This window comes from Chlorocebus sabaeus, chromosome 7 (genome assembly GCF_047675955.1).
Source record: "Chlorocebus sabaeus isolate Y175 chromosome 7, mChlSab1.0.hap1, whole genome shotgun sequence".
In the NCBI taxonomy this organism is placed as follows: domain Eukaryota; kingdom Metazoa; phylum Chordata; class Mammalia; order Primates; family Cercopithecidae; genus Chlorocebus; species Chlorocebus sabaeus.
Window position 1 is genome coordinate 89,275,083 of NC_132910.1, and position 17,182 is coordinate 89,292,264.

Consider the following 17,182-nt stretch of genomic DNA (forward strand, 5'->3'; position numbering starts at 1 on the left):
CACTTTGAAGGGGTGCCAATTTGGACCCATTTCCTCCATTTACCCATTCAAATTTCTTAACATTTTCTGAGACAGCTGAGGAAACTTTGGTCCTGCCTAATCTCCTAACCATCATGGGATCTGGAAAATGGCCGTAGCATCCCTTTCTCTTGATTCATGTTCTTGACACTTTTTCTTAAGTGTCCCAAAGACAGATATTCTGTTTACATTTCCACCCTTCAGCCATGCTCCCATAGTGATGTACTCTCCTTGTCAAACTAGGTACTCGTGTGTCATTGACAAGAATCATAGAACATGCTAGAGTTGAAGGGAGACTCAGAATTTGCTACTCAACCATTTCTTTTTTTGCAGCCAATATCCCAGAGGCTCAGAGAGGACAAAAGATGTAGCTAAGGACATAAAATCAAATATTTACAAAACAAGAGCTAAAACTGTGGCCACCTGACTCCAAGTCCAGAGCTACCTTCATAAGACCAGTGTGATGCTCACTGTGCCTGGAAGTGCCAGTTGTCCCCTGGCTGACTCATATCGTGCACTGGCATTGCTATTTTACTCTCTTCCTTATACCTGCCCTTCACTTAGAATACGAAATGAGTAAAATCAAATCTTTAATACATCTTATTTAAAATATTTAGAAACTCTGACCTAAGATTTCTATTTGACCTTACCATACTTACAAGAATAAGGAAAAATCTAACTAAGGATTTCCTTTACCTTACAAGTACATAACACCTTCTTCCCTCCCCACCCCAAGAAAATAGGCCTGTAGTGTAAGGTATGCTTCCTTACATTGATTCCCATATATTCAGCAACCTAAAAAGATAACTACAATATTTGAGAACTGGAAGTACATTTAGGCAATAGTCTGTCATTTTTTTCAACCTGAATATCCTCTAAATTGTGGCTAAACAATAATCCTTTTTATCTCTATTTTGAGAATTCCAATGCTTAACCAACTTCTCATTTCAATGCTTTTGAAATAGAAATTTAATTTTAAAATGAACTATGTTTTCATTTAATTAAATCCCATTTGTTCTTCCATTGTCAGGGAAAATAAATGATAGTAAGATAGCTCTATATTTTTGCATAGTATGTAAACAGTATGCTGATGTATCCTTCTTCTCTAAGCAGTCTAATCCATATCTTTGGGCTTGGACAGTGTGGAGATTATGATGCTGTTTGCCATAATTTCTGCCATATGATTTATCATATTGTTTGACTTTAGCAATGATGCAGGTGTATGAGGCAATTAACAGAGTTACTTGCTTTTATTAAAAATAAACATGCAAAATAAAACTAAAACATATCTTCATAGACTATAACCTTTTAAAAACTGCGTATGTGTCACAAGATGAAAATCCATTAAAATTGTCATAAAGTTAATTGTCTCCAAGCACTGCCTCCCATACATTCAAAACTTGCAACAGTTTTCCCACCCTCCATTCCACCATTGGCTACTGAATAAGATCCAAAATTCTGATAGTAGAGGCTAAGAGTTGCTGTATACCCTTATCCACATCCTACCACTATCTTGATTTTGACTCCTCTTCACAATCCTTTCCTTTAGTCAAAACAGTCTACATACTATTCCCTAAAACTAAGAATTCTTCTATGGCTGTATGTATGCTCACCCGCTGCCTGAGACATCTTCACTTCTCGGTTCTACTCTTCTAGGTTCTATTCTTCCTCCAACTTTCTCTTCCATAGCAAAATTACTTCCTTAGCCGTTTAGCCACCTGGTACCTTCATGGATCAGCTTTTTTTTTTATTTCCAAAAGACCAGCTGTCATGTTGGAAAGAGTATGAGATCTAGAACCAGGCAAACGTGGATTGCAATTCTGGTCTTCTCATTGGCTAACTACATGGACATGAGAAGTTACTTCACTACTCTGAACTTCAGCTTTCTCCACCGCAGAATGAAGATAATATACAGTATGTTATTAAAAGTAATCTGAGGTGCTACTTTTATGCTGCAATCAATCTACTTGTTAGAAAGCAGATACTGTTTGTATTTTTAATGATGGGCTTGTATTTTTAAATTAAACAAAAATTCATAAAAATTATCTGGGAGTGACTGTGTATTTGTATTCTTCTGTTTTGTATCAACATAATAGCTCATTTTCTAGAAAAAGTAAAAATAAATATTAAAATACATGATGTCAGCCACTCAGATCAAGATCTTGTTTGTCAGATTTCATAAAGGAGTTTCTTGGTAAGATAGTAAACCTAAAAATAGGTGACTTCAGTAGAAACACAAACAGTCCATCTATTATATCAGCACAACCAGCCAACAGTGACAATGACAATAGGATTGTGAGCATACAAATATTTGGTTAAGAAGGAAAAAAAAAATCCGCCAGGATGTCATTCTGATTACGATGTGTGAGCATATTGTCACCTGAGGGAGGTTAGTAGACTATAAAATAAATAGCGATTCTCATCATCTTCTGAACCTTTTAACTACTAGTAATTGGGCACTTTGCTGATGATGCAGAACAACTTTTCAAGCTGATTAATAGGTCATGTATGTGAAAAGGCACTCCCCGTTCATAAAACAATTATGTTAATCCTCTAATTTTTTCAAAGATTATAAAATATTCTAATCTTTGAAGAATATAGGTTTTGGTTACAGATGGTGTTTGTGTATTACTTGTAGAGCTCATTAACATTTTTGAATTTCACATATTTTATCCTCACAACCCCATGAGAACTATAATATAGGGATTATCATCTTCCATTTAAAACTGGTAAACAAAGATTCAGAAGCAATTTAGAGGTCTGTCCAAGGTCAAACAGCTAGTTAAAAAGAGACAGGATTAGAATTTTGATTTCCTGAACCAGTGCTATTTTCAAAGACTCAGCAAGTAGATGTTTTTATAGTTCATAGAAGAAAATATTTTTTTCACCGGAAAGTCTCAACTTCATTTGGTTCATTTTAGATGTTTACATTAGTAATACAGTTTTAGCTTGTGCCTATCCAAATTCAAAAGTTGCTCATTTTCCTGAGCAGATCAATAATCTAAGTCAGTGTTGGAATGTGACTAGAATAAAGTTACCAAAATAATTTCAGTGCATGGTGTGTGTAAATATAATAACCTGAACGCATTTTGTCTCTACCCTTAGTGAACTACATGTGACATTATCCTATTCCAGTGAGAATCTTAAACAACATTGCATCTGCATGAATGCCCAGACAGCAGCAGACCTTGGACTAGATTTTAGTTGTCCAAGAAGTTTTTCACCAAGTATGACACAGAATGTAAGCTTTACTTGTGAACCTCATTTTGGGCACAAACACCTAACTTTCAAATCCAGACATAAAGAAAAGAACAAGGGTAGCTTACATGCATAAATAAGAATATGGATGAGGGGGTCTATATATGTGTGGACTCAAAAGCTGGAGACAATCTAATAGCTGACTTACTGCTTCTGATTATGGAAGGTATTTCTTTTCAGATAACAAGATTCTAACTCTGGAATCTCTGGCATATTTTATTTAACTCTCATTTTGGTTGAATCTATTGCAGTCAAACTATTTGACCCATCGTTTATGCCAGCTAACCAAAAATTTATCTGGGCTTGAAATAGTCATAACAATTAGCAGGTTGCTATCCAGCATAAGGAAATAAAAAAGGCTGATAGCCCAGTTCAAGGAAGTTATATTAATAGTTTCTCAATTTATCACACATGAATTATTGTTGTGTAAAGGTATTACAGAGAAGATCTCTGCATCTGGTTAAAAAGGATTCGATGGACTTCAAGGTACCCTCAAATTTTGAAATTCTGTGATTCTATCACTCTACTCATCATGCCACTTGTATTCTCTCTCTCTCTCTCTATCTCTCTCTTTTTTGCTTTCTCTCTCTCTCCCCCCCCTTTCTCAGCTAGTTAAAGAGAACAGAAACATAGCATAAAATTAAACCAGCCACCGTTGTTGCTCCTAAGACAAGAGTTTATTATTCTAGCCTCAAAATATAAAACTCAATGAGATTAAAATTAGAACTTTGAAACAACTACTATGAAAGAAAGTAAAGCATTGCCCTTCAAATTTTACCTCATAGTGGAATTAAAAAAAGAATCCTTACAATTAAAGAAAAAGAAAGAAAAGCTAAATGGCTTCCACAAATCACTTGAAGGATTAATATCTGTCTTCTTTGATTACCCCATGATAAAATATTATAATATAATCCTATAATTTCTGCACCACTTATTTGACACTTCAGCCTTATATGAACAAACTGTCTTTGAGCAAAATGTATTTTTTATGCATATGTGATGCTGAGAAATGCAAGAATTTTGATCCCAAGGTACATCAACCACATGTTCTATTAATGTGAGAAATTTTTCGAGTGAACAAAAGCAAGGAAGAGCAATTTGGTGACCTTGTTCTTTGAACATAGAATCATCTCTTCTCTGTGACATCTGGCCAAATACCGATCTTTTGTCTGCCTCAGTGGCTCAACTAGCACAATTCTATTTCTACTGTGAAACATGTTTAAAAATGGATTCACCAAGCTTTATGTATATTTTCTAAAGAAAAGCAAAAAAAAGAAAAAAATCCCCAGAAGGATTCTAATTTAGGTATCAATTATTTCAACAATTGAAGAAAAGTAGTGTCACATTTTAAGATAATTCTAATGATGTCATATTGTCATTAGTACGGAGATGCCTCATTTTGCCCCAGGGAAGATCTTTATAAACTTGTAAATAAATTAATACATATCTTAAAAACATATAACTTGAGTATTTGTAACAGAAACTTTGGAAATATTCTTTAAAATAATATTCAATGTTGTCTAAAAATGTAGACAACATTGACTTGTAATAAAAAGATTACAAAGTACAATATTGCTGTAATCTGCACGTATATAGTTAAGATATTATACGTTGTTTTCTAGCAACTATTAAGTTAGAAAACTATAATGCATGTAAAGATGCATTCTTGGCTGGGTGTGGTGGCTCATGCCTGTAATCTCAGCACTTTGGGAGATTGAGGCAGGTGGATCACTTGAGGTCAAAAGTTCAAGAACAGCCTGGCCAACATGGTGAAACCCCACTTCTACTAAAAATACAAAAATTAGCTGGGCATAGTGGCGCATGCCTGTATTTCCTGCTACTTGGGAGGCTGAAGCATGAGAATCGCTTGAACCTGGGAGGTGGAGGTTGCAGTGAGCCAAGATCACACCACTGCACTCCAGCCTGGGCAGCAGAGTAAGTGAGACTCCGTCTCAAAAAACAAAAAGAGAAAGAAAGCAAGTTACATTCTTAAGTTGTCAAAATGCAAGATAAAAGACTTCAATTAACCTTTAGTCTTTAGTCATGTAACTCTGCTACAATACATTTGGGCAAGATATTTTGCCTATTTTGTTTTCTTATGTTTTTTACTCAGGTAACAGTTATAAAACTGTCCTACAAGCAATAGGCCTTATAAAACAATATCGTAAAGAATTACACAGTCAATAAGGAATTAATATAGACACACTAAGAATTTAAGACTGCAACATCCGAACTGAATGCAAATAACATGATTGTGGACCATTTGTAGACCAATCTGGTTGATCACACTGCCTTAAAGGTCTTTGGGCATTTTTCCCAAACCAAGTTTCACTTCTTCGAAGTTATCATTGGTACAAGGTGTGCTGACTTTGAGGCATCAATTAATATAAATTGGAAGTAGGCAAAGTATTAATTAAACATGACACTGATTATTTAAAGCTTCTATTAAAGTTGATTATTCAGAGTGTGTTGATAGTCTGTTTTTCAAAAATGACTGATGATATCAAGGTTTACTGACTTCCTCTAAGTCTACTATTTCCATCTCTTCAAAACACAAGGAATAAATGAAGTGAGAAGAACACTGGAACAAGGCTAATAGAAAAACTGGCTAATCTCAGACCCCCAAGGTCAAAGAAAAGCAATTCATTTCTTGGCTTTCATCAACACAAGACATGATTTATCAATCTAAGAGCAGGATTACCCACATTATATATCTCAATGATATGTTCTTTGCACTGTGTAACTTTTTGAACAATGACAGATTGCATAGTCACCACAAAAGTCACGTCATAAGGCAAAATTCATTACACTTGCACAAGCACTGTGATTTTTTAAAACAAATGTACACAGTAGCAATTATTATTACTATATATGCCATTTTGGGTGGGGGAGAAGCCTTTTAAAATTCAGTTATTCCTTGGGATTCTATCATCTTCATGTTCCAAACTTTGGACATTCATGTCCCTCAAAATACAATCCTTACTCTAATATATTAATTTGTGGAATCAGCCATCATGTTATAGATAATTGGTAAAGGCAATATTCTTATGTTATTATAAAAGTTCAATAGCAATTGTTGTGTTTGAAAGATTGCTACTTCCATAAATTCAAAGCTTTTCTTGGAGAAGAAAACATGGTAAGAAAGATCATGGGAAAATTTCTTAACATTATAAATGTAATCACACAAACAGGAATTTCGCCCACCTTTGTCTCTCATTCGATACAACACTTAAGGAACTGTCCTATACCACCTACTTATAATAGCAGCTCAGAAGTTATTTCATAGAGTAATGGTAGATAATTTGAAAGATTTCTCAAAATGAAATTACACCTAAAGTGTAGTCAATTGAGATCATGGAAACTTACTCTGCATTTGATATATTTTAATACACACTGGTATTTTCACTAATCTAAATTAATTATCATCTTTCTATTAGGTCATAGATTTAGGAAGATTTTATTGTCTAGGTGGAGGAAGACCGTAAAAGGTGTTGTATCTTCAGCAGATGATTCATTTCACCAGCTGCCAGAAAGTTGCATGTTGCAGCACACCTGGACACATGCATCCATGACCGATTGGGAAACACAATTATCTTGGCACATCACAAAGGAGATGGAATCATAATTATTCTCCCTTGTAACTAAAGGTATTTTGGAGCTGTATCTACCTAAAAAAAAAAAATGCAAATAACACATCTGGGCTAGGTTCACATAATTTTACCATCTGCACTTGATATTCACCCATAAATATTTCTGGAAGCATTCTCTGTGTTTAAAACAACTTCAGTAAAGTTTCAAGACACAAAAATCAATGTATGAAAATCAGTAGCATATCTATACGCTGATAACATTCAAGCTGAGGGCCAAATCAAGAATGCAATCCCAATTACAACAGCCACACAAGCAACAACAAAAAATACCTAGAACTACATCTAACCAAGGAGCTGAAAGATCTCTGAAAGGAGAACTGTAAAACATTGTTGAAAGAAAATGTAGATGATACAAACAAATGAAAAAATACTTCATGCTCGTGGATTAAAAGACTCAATCTCATTAAAATGTCAGTACTGCCCAAAGCAATACACAGGTTCAATGCTATTCCTATCAAACTACCAACATCATTGTTCACATAGTTAGATAAAACTATTCTAAAATCATATGAAACCAAAAAAGAGCCTAAATAGGCAAAGCAACCCCAAACAAAAAGAACAAAGTCAGAGGCATCACATGACTTGACTTCAAACCATACTATAGGGTTACAGTAACCCAAACACAATGATATAGGTACAAAAAAGGACAAATAGACTAATGGAACAGGTTAAAGAACCCAGAAATAAAGTCACACACCTACAACCATCTGATCTTCAACAAAGTCAACAACAATAAGCAACAGTGAAAGGACTCCCTATTCAATAAATGGTATACTTGGATAACCAGCCAGCCTTATGCAGAAGGATGAAAATGGACCCCTATCTTTTATCATATACAAAACTTAATTCGAGATGAATTAAATATTTCAATGTAAGACCTCAAACTCTAAAATCCCAGGAAGAAAACCTAGGAAGTACGACTGTGGACATTGGCCTTGGGAAATAATTTATAACTAAGTTCTCAGAAGCAATTGCAACACAAACAAAAATTGACAAATGGGACCTAATTAAACTAAAGAGCTTCTGCACAGGAAAAGAAACTATCAACAGAGTAAACAGACAACCTACAGAATTAAATAAATTACTCACAAACTATGCATCTGACAAAAGTTTAATATCCAAAATCTATAAAGAACTTAAACAATTCAACAAGCAAAAACCAAGTAATCCTATTAAAAAGTGGATGAAGGACATGAAGAGACACTTCTCAAAGGAAGACATACAAGTGGCCAACAAACATATGAAAAAATGTTCAACATCACTAATCATCAGAAAAATGCAAATCAAAACCACAATGAGTTAGCATCTCACATCAGTCAGAAGGGCTATTATTAGAAAGTCAAAAAATAACAGACGCTGGCAAGGCTGTGGAAAAAAGGGAATGCTTATACACTGTTGGTGGGAATGTAAATTAGTTCAGCCTCTGTGGAAAGAAGTTGGGTGATTTTTCAAAGAACTTATAACAGAACTACTATTTGACCCAGGGATTCCATTATTGAGTATATATCCAAAGGAAAATAAGTAATTCTATGGAAAAGACGCATGCGCTCATATGTTTATTGCAGTACTATTCACAATAGCAAAGACATGGAATCAACTTAAGTGCCCATCAAAAGTGGGTTGGATAAAGAAAATGTGGTACATATATATGTACTATGGAGCCATAAAAAAGAATGATATCATGTCCTTTACAGCAACATGGATGCAGCTGGTGGCCATTATCCTATACAAATTAACAGAGAAACAGAAAACCAAATACCGCATGTTCTCACTCATAATTGGGAGCTAAACATTGGGTACTCATGAACACATAGGAACAATAAATACTGGGGACTACTAGAGTAGGGAAGGCAAGACGGGGGCAAAAGCTGAAAAACTACCTACTGGGTACTATGCCCCCTACCCAATAGTAACAGGATAATTCATACCCCAGACCTCAGCATCATACAATATATCCATGTAACAAACAAAAAAAGACTTTTATTTTAAATTCAGGGGCTGCACATGTACCCCCTGAATCTAAAATTCACTGTTGGTGGGAATGTAAATTAGTACAGACAATATGGAGAACAATATGGAGGCTCTCAAACCACTAAAAATAGAACTTTCATATGATCCAGCAATCCCACTGCTGGGTATATATCCAGAAGAAGGGATATCAGTATACTGAAGAGATATCTGCACTCTCATGTTTATTGCAGCACTATTCAAAATAGTGCTGCAATATAAATACATAAATATAAATATATATAAATATATAAATATATAAAAATATATATAGTATATAAATACCACATTTATATGTGTGTGTATATAGTATATATGTATATATACCACATTTATATATAGTATATATAATAGTATACATAATAACATAATAGTATATATACACCATATATATAAATGTGGTATGTATACATATATAATAGTATATATACACAAAAATGTGGTATATACACTCTATATATGCCATATATAATACTATATATACTATACATATACTATATATACTATATATACCATATATAATACTATATATACTATACATATACTATATATACTATATATACCATATAATACTATATATACTATACATATACTATATATTGTATATATACCACATTTATATATGGTGTATATATGGTATACATATACCACATTTATATGTAATATATGGTATATACATTCACATTTATATATATTATATATACCATATGTATACACACACATATATACACACACTAGAATACTATTCATCCAATAAAAGAATGAAATCATCAGTTATTTGAAGCCACGTATATTAACCTGGAGGACATTATCTTAAACGAAGTAAGCCATGCACAGAAAGACAAATATTGTATGTTTTCACTCATGTGTGAGCTAAAGAAAATTGACCCTATGGAGGTAGAGAGTAAAATGATGGTTACCTACGTTAGAAAGTATAAGGAGAAAGTAATGAAGATAAGTTGGCTATTGAAAACAAAAATACAGTTAGATAAAATATGTTCTAGTGTTCAGTGGCATAGTAAAGTGATCATAGTTATCAAAAACATAGTATATTTTAAATTAGCTAAAAGAGAAAATTTGGAATATTCTCAATACAAAACAAGATACATGTTTGAGGTGATGAGTATTCCAATTATCCTGATGTGATCATTACACATCGTATGCATGCATCAAGATAGCATAGATATCCCATAAAGATATTTTATGGATCAAGAATGCATAATAGAGATAAAAAATGCATATGAGGTTTGACACCAAAAGTTTAGAGCAAGCTTCAAAATGGTGTAATTTTTCACATTTCTTTCAAAAGCTCTGAAGAAAAATAATTGCTTGGAATATTAAATTCTAGAAAACACTATATGAATAACATTTACCTTGCTCTAATAAAGTATATAACAATAATAGTAGTAATGACAACCAAACAATTATGTAGAAATTAAAAAATGACAGTTACTAATCTAAGCACTTTATGCATATTAATCATCAATACAACCCAGCTATTATTTCCATTTTTGAGATAAAAGAATTTCTTTGCAACAGAAAAAAAAAAAATACTGAATCAATACATCATCATCACTGTTCCTTAGTATCTGTGTGCACTAAATCATGGACCTTATCAGTGGTGTGCAACTAAGGCCCTTCATTTAAAGAAGAGAAGGAGACAATCCTTCATTGGAACACTAGTCTAATGGAATACATCAGAAATTTGGGTTGAGGTAATAATGGCGGAAGTAGCTTAAAGATATGCTTAATATTCACAATAGTATTACTGTACATGTGTCAAACAAAAATCATGCTTAAACTCTTAAATAATATTAAAGATAATATGAATTATATCTACACCACTGATGTATCATATAATAAATGTTATGTTATAGGTCTTGTCTGTAACCCCACAATTTGCCATTTGCTTATAAAAAATATTCTCATGTTAAATTCTAGTAATTGATGTCTTTAAAATGTCTTTAGACTTAACAGACATAGTTACAAACCATAATAATTTATTTCCCATAAAAGAAATTCAATAAATACTTTATATTATATCCAGTAAGAACCGTCTTTTCTCTATGCTGCTGCTTATATACAAGTTATTCTCAAAAACTAAAAAGACAGGCCAACCTATTTATCTCCGTAATCAATGGGTTTACAGTCATAAGGTAGTTTGCCATTTCCAAGTAATGCTTAGAAAGAACTAGCTCTTGGGAAATATGTGTTCTCGACCTACAATTCCAGTTATAAATATGACAATACTGGCATACATTGGTCATATTTCTTAATAAAATAGACTTTCACATGTTTAAATTACATATTGATTTGCATAGCAGTTGAATCAGATACCAATTGCTGGCTTGTGTGTTCTAAACTCTGACATTCCTGGTACTTGGCCAGATCTAATCAGTTTACCATTTCCCAAGCCTCCAGGTGCCAGAATTTCTTAGTCTATCTTAGTGTGAATTGTCAATCCTTAGGCATATTCTTTGATGTCCAGGCTATTTCATACTGATGCACCTTTGTACTTGTTCTTTTTCTGAGAAATCAGTGGGTGTTTGTTTGTGTTTGTGTGTGTTTCTCCTCTCTGTCTCTCTCTTTCTCTCTCTCCCCACCGCCCGCCCCATACCCCTCTTCTCTCTCACTTATATTTACATAAGGAACACCTACTCATCATTTGAGACACTATTATAAACAACATCTCTATAGATATACTTTAGTATTTCTTTCTTTCCTTTATTCCAAATTAGATAAATAATCTATTTTGGTACCAATCACACTGTTACATTTATTTGTTTACACATTTGACTCATTGACTAGCCAACAAAATACTTCAAGACAAGTCTTATGCATCATGAAAGCTGTTCCCAGCACAGTGATTGGAACACAGCAGATGTTCAATAAAGTAAAATGAATTAAATAACTTTATAATTTAGTCTACACTTTATCCTATACTATAGTTCCTAAATTTTCCCTCTTTTGCCCATGAATTATTTTTCCCCATAGAACATCCAATGTTTATGAACAAATTATAAGAATAATTCATTTTTCTCTAAGTTAGGTCATTTTGAAAATATTACATAAATCACCATCAAATCATCCACTTATCAAGTTGTTACCTGGAAAGAAAGAGTAAAACTTATCCAGCTCCCCAAATTTGTAAGTTCCTATAACATTCTGCAGATATTTCTACGTTTTTGTAAGTAATCATCCAGTAATTACATTACTCACTTTAATTCTATAGTTATGAAAAAAGATTACATGAATTGTTAGAAATAATTAACTTTTTGAGTTCAAGCTATCCTGTGGGTAATTGAGAGTCCATATTAAGTTACATGTGTGTGTTTATATGGGATAGGCTGCTTAAAATATAACTTTATTCTTTCCTATGTTCAGATTAAAAGACAACTTAGTATTGAAAGTAGACTATATAATTAAGCTATTTGTATATAATTATAATATATAATTATGTATATAATTTACGATAAAGTCAAATAAATCTTATCTAAGAATTATAGTGATGATGATGATGATAAGATTGACTAGCCCACACTGAATTCCTTCTTCAAGTCTGCTTTTCAAACTATGTAATCTTAAATTTTATTCTTCATAAAAATTTCAGGGTACATCTGGCTACTTACTTTTCAGGGTTTTCCACTTCTTCAGTAACAAAGTTGAGGTAAAACCTAAAAATAGATAAATAAATTATAAACTATTAATATATTTTACCATTTTCCAAAGTCTCAAATTTTAAATATTTAACATTGAACCCAGAATTATGAAAACTATAACAATACTTATAGTAAGATGAAAATATCTAACAACTATATACTCCCATAAAACATTTTTCTATTTAGCCATATTTGTGGAGTTTTTATCACATGTCAGAAATAGGCAAGTGGTAAGGCCATAGTCTCAAGGAGCTCAGAGTTCATAGAATCTCCCACAGAATAGTGTGATACAGTGCAGATCCAATACTGGAGCAAGCACGTGGGAGCCAGAGGGCAGGTCTAGCCCAACCTGGTAGGTCAAAGGAGGTTTTCTAGAGGAGGCATCACTCAACTTGAACCTTTAAGAACTGCTTTATCTTACCCTGGTTAGGTGGTGTGAGGCCATTCCAGACTGAGAATAGCACACGAGCACAAAAGTGTGGCAGAAGGGGTTAGGCACAGGAAAATGAGCACCCGTTTAGTATTCTGCAGTACAAGTGTGACAGAGGGATTACTATAGAAAGAGCCAAACATATGAAGGCAAAGACTTTTCTACCTTTTCCTTTTATAAGCTTAGAAAATTTTTGCAAAATAAAAAAAATCACATATTCAATATAATCTTCTGTTATCTTATTATTATTAAAAGTAACCTTTTACATAGGTATGCAGGAGCACAGATTCATAGGTACAAATTCTCTAAAATCTAAAATCAAGTGGCTGGAATATTAGTCCATCAGCTCTTAACATACTTTAAGTATCTTTCCAGCTAAAACAAAGATTAAGAAACCTGTAGTCAGGCCTCTGAGCCCAAGCCAAGCCATCGCACCCCCTGTGACTTGCACGTATACGCCCAGATGGCCTGAAGCAACTGAAGAATCACAAAAGAAGTGAAAATGCCCTGCCCCACCTTAACCGATGACATTCCACCACAAAAGAAGTGAAAATGGCCGGTCCTTGCCTTAAGTGATGACATTACCTTGTGAAAGTCCTTTTCCTGGCTCATCCTGGCTCAAAAAGCTCCCCCACTGAGCACCTTGTGACCCCTGCTCCTGCCCGCCAGAGAACAATCCCCCTTTGACTGTAATTTTCCTTTACCTACCCAAATCCTATAAAACGGCCCCACCCCTATCTCCCTGCGCTGACTCTCTTTTCGGACTCAGCCCGCCTGCACCCAGGTGATTGAAAGCTTTATTGCTCACACAAAGCCTGTTTGGTGGTCTCTTCACACAGAGGCGCATGATACCTGTCTTGCTCCATCTTTATAAAACTATCTAAATTCACAAGTAGTCAGTTGATGTTCAAGGTTAAAGTGTCTACAATTTTAAGGACTGTTTTAAGTAGAAACAATTGAGGAGCTGACAGAACTGTAGCAGTAACAGTGATCTAAAAAGTCAGCAGCCAAAGATTTTTTTAATGACTAGAAAATAAGTTTCTATAAATAGAGATTATAGTTACACCATGAAAGCAAGTGACAATCAGCACTTAGATCTGGAATATGCACTCTAAGAGGGGTTTGATGTGTTTGCTATAAGCCTGAGGCAATGGGAAGTAGCGGAAGAGAAAAGAAAAAAAACACAGGCACACCAAAAAACAAACACCACCACCAATGAAAAATCACAACACCAAGAAATATTTCTAGGCTTCTCATGTCAAAAATAGCCAGTTCCTTCCTAATAGTTGTTTTAGAAAGTAGTCTTTTCCAACAATGTTAAAGCAAGAAAGAAAATATTTATGAAAAATAGAACAAAATTTCAAATGTTTGCCATAGCTCCAGGGAGTAGAGAAAAGGAAAGGACTTGGAGGAGGGTGGTGGGTAGGAAAGAGAAAGCTTCTTGTTTTAGTCCAAACATTCACACATCCTGTGGGAAATCCACCTTTACGTCCTAGTCTCCAGGAATGAGTCCATGATATTCTCTTTAGTTTACAACACTTCAAGGCCTCTAGAGAATGCTCATAAGATCTGTTGTTCCATCTTTTCCATGATTGTGCATAAAAGGTACTGCAATGCTAGCAACGCATTCCAATACCCAACTATGTGAATTAGTTTTAAAAGAAGCTTCTTCTTTAGATTAGATTTGACACAATAGAACAAAATAATCCCAGTAAGTGCTTTAGAAAGACTAAATCCATTGAGGATAGGATAAAAGGAAGAGAAAAAGACACTGAAAACGATTTTCTATCACACAATTGAAAAAAAAGAAAACCCTACCAAGTAATGTTTAGCTTTGGATAAGGATATGGGACTGAGTTCCCCAGGGCCACAAGGGGGACTGGCAGATGTATTTCTCTGAATGTAGACCTTGGCAATGTTATTAACATTGTTCTGACCCAACTGTGTGACCTGAGTTAATGATTTCTTTTCCCTTACTCAAGTTTCTGTGAAGTAGCTTTATCATCCTAGAAAGGATCTGCATTCCTCAGAGAAAAAAGCCTCCTCTATTCATATCCCCACCGTGGGCTTGGTGGTATCTTTCTCCGTGCTAGCAGAGCAAGGTCTCCAGGACAACAATGCTCTTGCTGCTTTTACTTACAGGCTAACAGGCTGGGCAGTAAGCTCTGATGACAATAGCTGTTTTGCTTCTGACTTACTCATTTTCAATGCCCTCACCTTTTTTAGGGGGGCGTCAAACATTGTCACAGCAGCAGCATAGGGAGTGGAGAATCATTTACAGTTCCCTACTGATAATTCTACAACCCAGTCTTGTAATTATATCTTGAAAACAAGAGAAAGGTCAGAAAGGCAGGGATCACATCTGGCAAGTGAATAAATGCCCCTCTCTTTGGAATTCTTTTAGGCTCCATTTTGTTTCCTTTACATCCAGATAATAACTTTTCCTTTAGGACTCCACACCAACAGACTATATTTTTTCTAAACACAGCTTCCTTTTTCTAAGACTGATGACCATAGATTAACAGCCCGATTATTTCTGCGTCTTCACAAAGCAGCATTCAGGTAGCACAACAACCTGTTATAGAAACACAGTTACTTATCTATCCCCTACATAAGCCACTTGTATCAGATAACATTCCATTTTAAATCCTGAACTTATTTTCCAATACTGTGATTGAACCCTCAAGGAAATAAAGAAATCAATGGTTTCTTGGTCTTTCATATAGGGAGTAGACATGAGGATTATATGGGTAAAAGTATTAAAAAAGGTTCATGTAAACCCCTTTTACCTTGTAATCAGAGTAACATTTTGGGGTCAGCATCAATAAAGTTAAATATTAATACGATAATTCAAAATGAAAAGGGTCTTCATCCATGGAGAAATTCATCGGCCCTCAAAAGCCTACATAAGCGGAGAAATTTTGCTCTACATAAAGCAAGTGGCCTGAATTTTTAGTTCTGGCTATTAGAAAAGTAAGGAGGGCAAAAGAATATTTTAAGATTGCATGGGAACAGATCTACGGTACTCGCAGGCAAAAGAAATTTCATTCAACAGAATTAATCAAATCTCCCTTGTGACTATCTTCACATTCCACACTTGTGATTGCATCTTGCCCGGCTCCCAACACTTGGCTGTAGCTGAAAGCTTTCTCTACCTCCCTGCTTTGCTCTGGTGTCTCCCAGTGACCCTCCCAGTAGCTTGGCTTCAGCCCCAGGGCACAGAGCTCTGATCCAGGCTGAATAGCCATAGAACAGTTGATTCTGCTTTAACCCTGTGATCACACTCAGTTCTTTTGATGTCTAGCACCACATCGTGCTTCGGACAAAAGCAAAAAGACTTCAAAAATACTTAGTGATTCTAAACTAATGCTTACATATAATGGTTATAAAAATATTCTGGGAATATACAAATATTTTACACTGATCTCCTTAGAGCTATAATCTTCTGACAATCTTCAAACGTATTTTGCCTCACAGGCCATGTTAAGATTTTAAGTTCCCATACTCCCTAATTATCCTCTAATACTATATTTTCATAATTCAATGAGATTAATAGGGTAAACACTCCATTCATGTTGAAATATATCTATGTTCCGCGCATTGGCTAGAAGGTAAGATCTTAAAAACTAAAGAAACAAAAGAAATTATATTTGTGTTGGAAATGCATTCATATAATTTTTGAGCTACTGTTTTACATCATTCTCACAGCTAAAGTTGTATAACAATGAGATTTATAGACAATTTAAAAATAAATATTGCCATGATGTACCCAAAACAATGAAATTTAATCTTACTATAATGATTTTGATAATTAAATAATACCGTGTAGGTTTTCTTGCAACCATCATCTAAACTAAATCTTACAAGGTCAATAAAATTTACTGAAGAAAAAGTCCCACTCTTATCCATAATTACTGGTTTTCAAGTATCTGAACAAACAAGGTACAAGTACAAAGTTTTAGTGCCTTAACTAGAAAGGTAGGTATCACAGGTGGACATACATCAAAGGAAATATATCTGTGGCATCATGATTTTAATCATCTTTATTTTTTTAATTTTCAGATGTTGGGGAAATTTTAAGGAACATGTAGGGTCTTTTTAAATGTAGACTGTCTAGCAGAGTTGACTGCATTATCTTGGTTTCTCTTTCTCTGACCTTC

The 17,182-nt window shown here is 34.3% G+C and overlaps 1 protein-coding gene across 1 annotated transcript in view; it reads right to left on the reverse strand.

Annotated features, from left to right (window-relative positions):
• SLC7A11 (solute carrier family 7 member 11) overlaps positions 1-17,182 on the reverse strand; it is an 83,919-nt gene that overhangs the window by 44,396 nt on the left and 22,341 nt on the right. Inside the window, exon 6 of the mRNA XM_007999807.3 lies at positions 12,563-12,607. Within this exon, the coding sequence (XP_007997998.1) occupies positions 12,563-12,607 (45 nt within the window). The remainder of the gene's footprint in view (positions 1-12,562; positions 12,608-17,182) is intronic.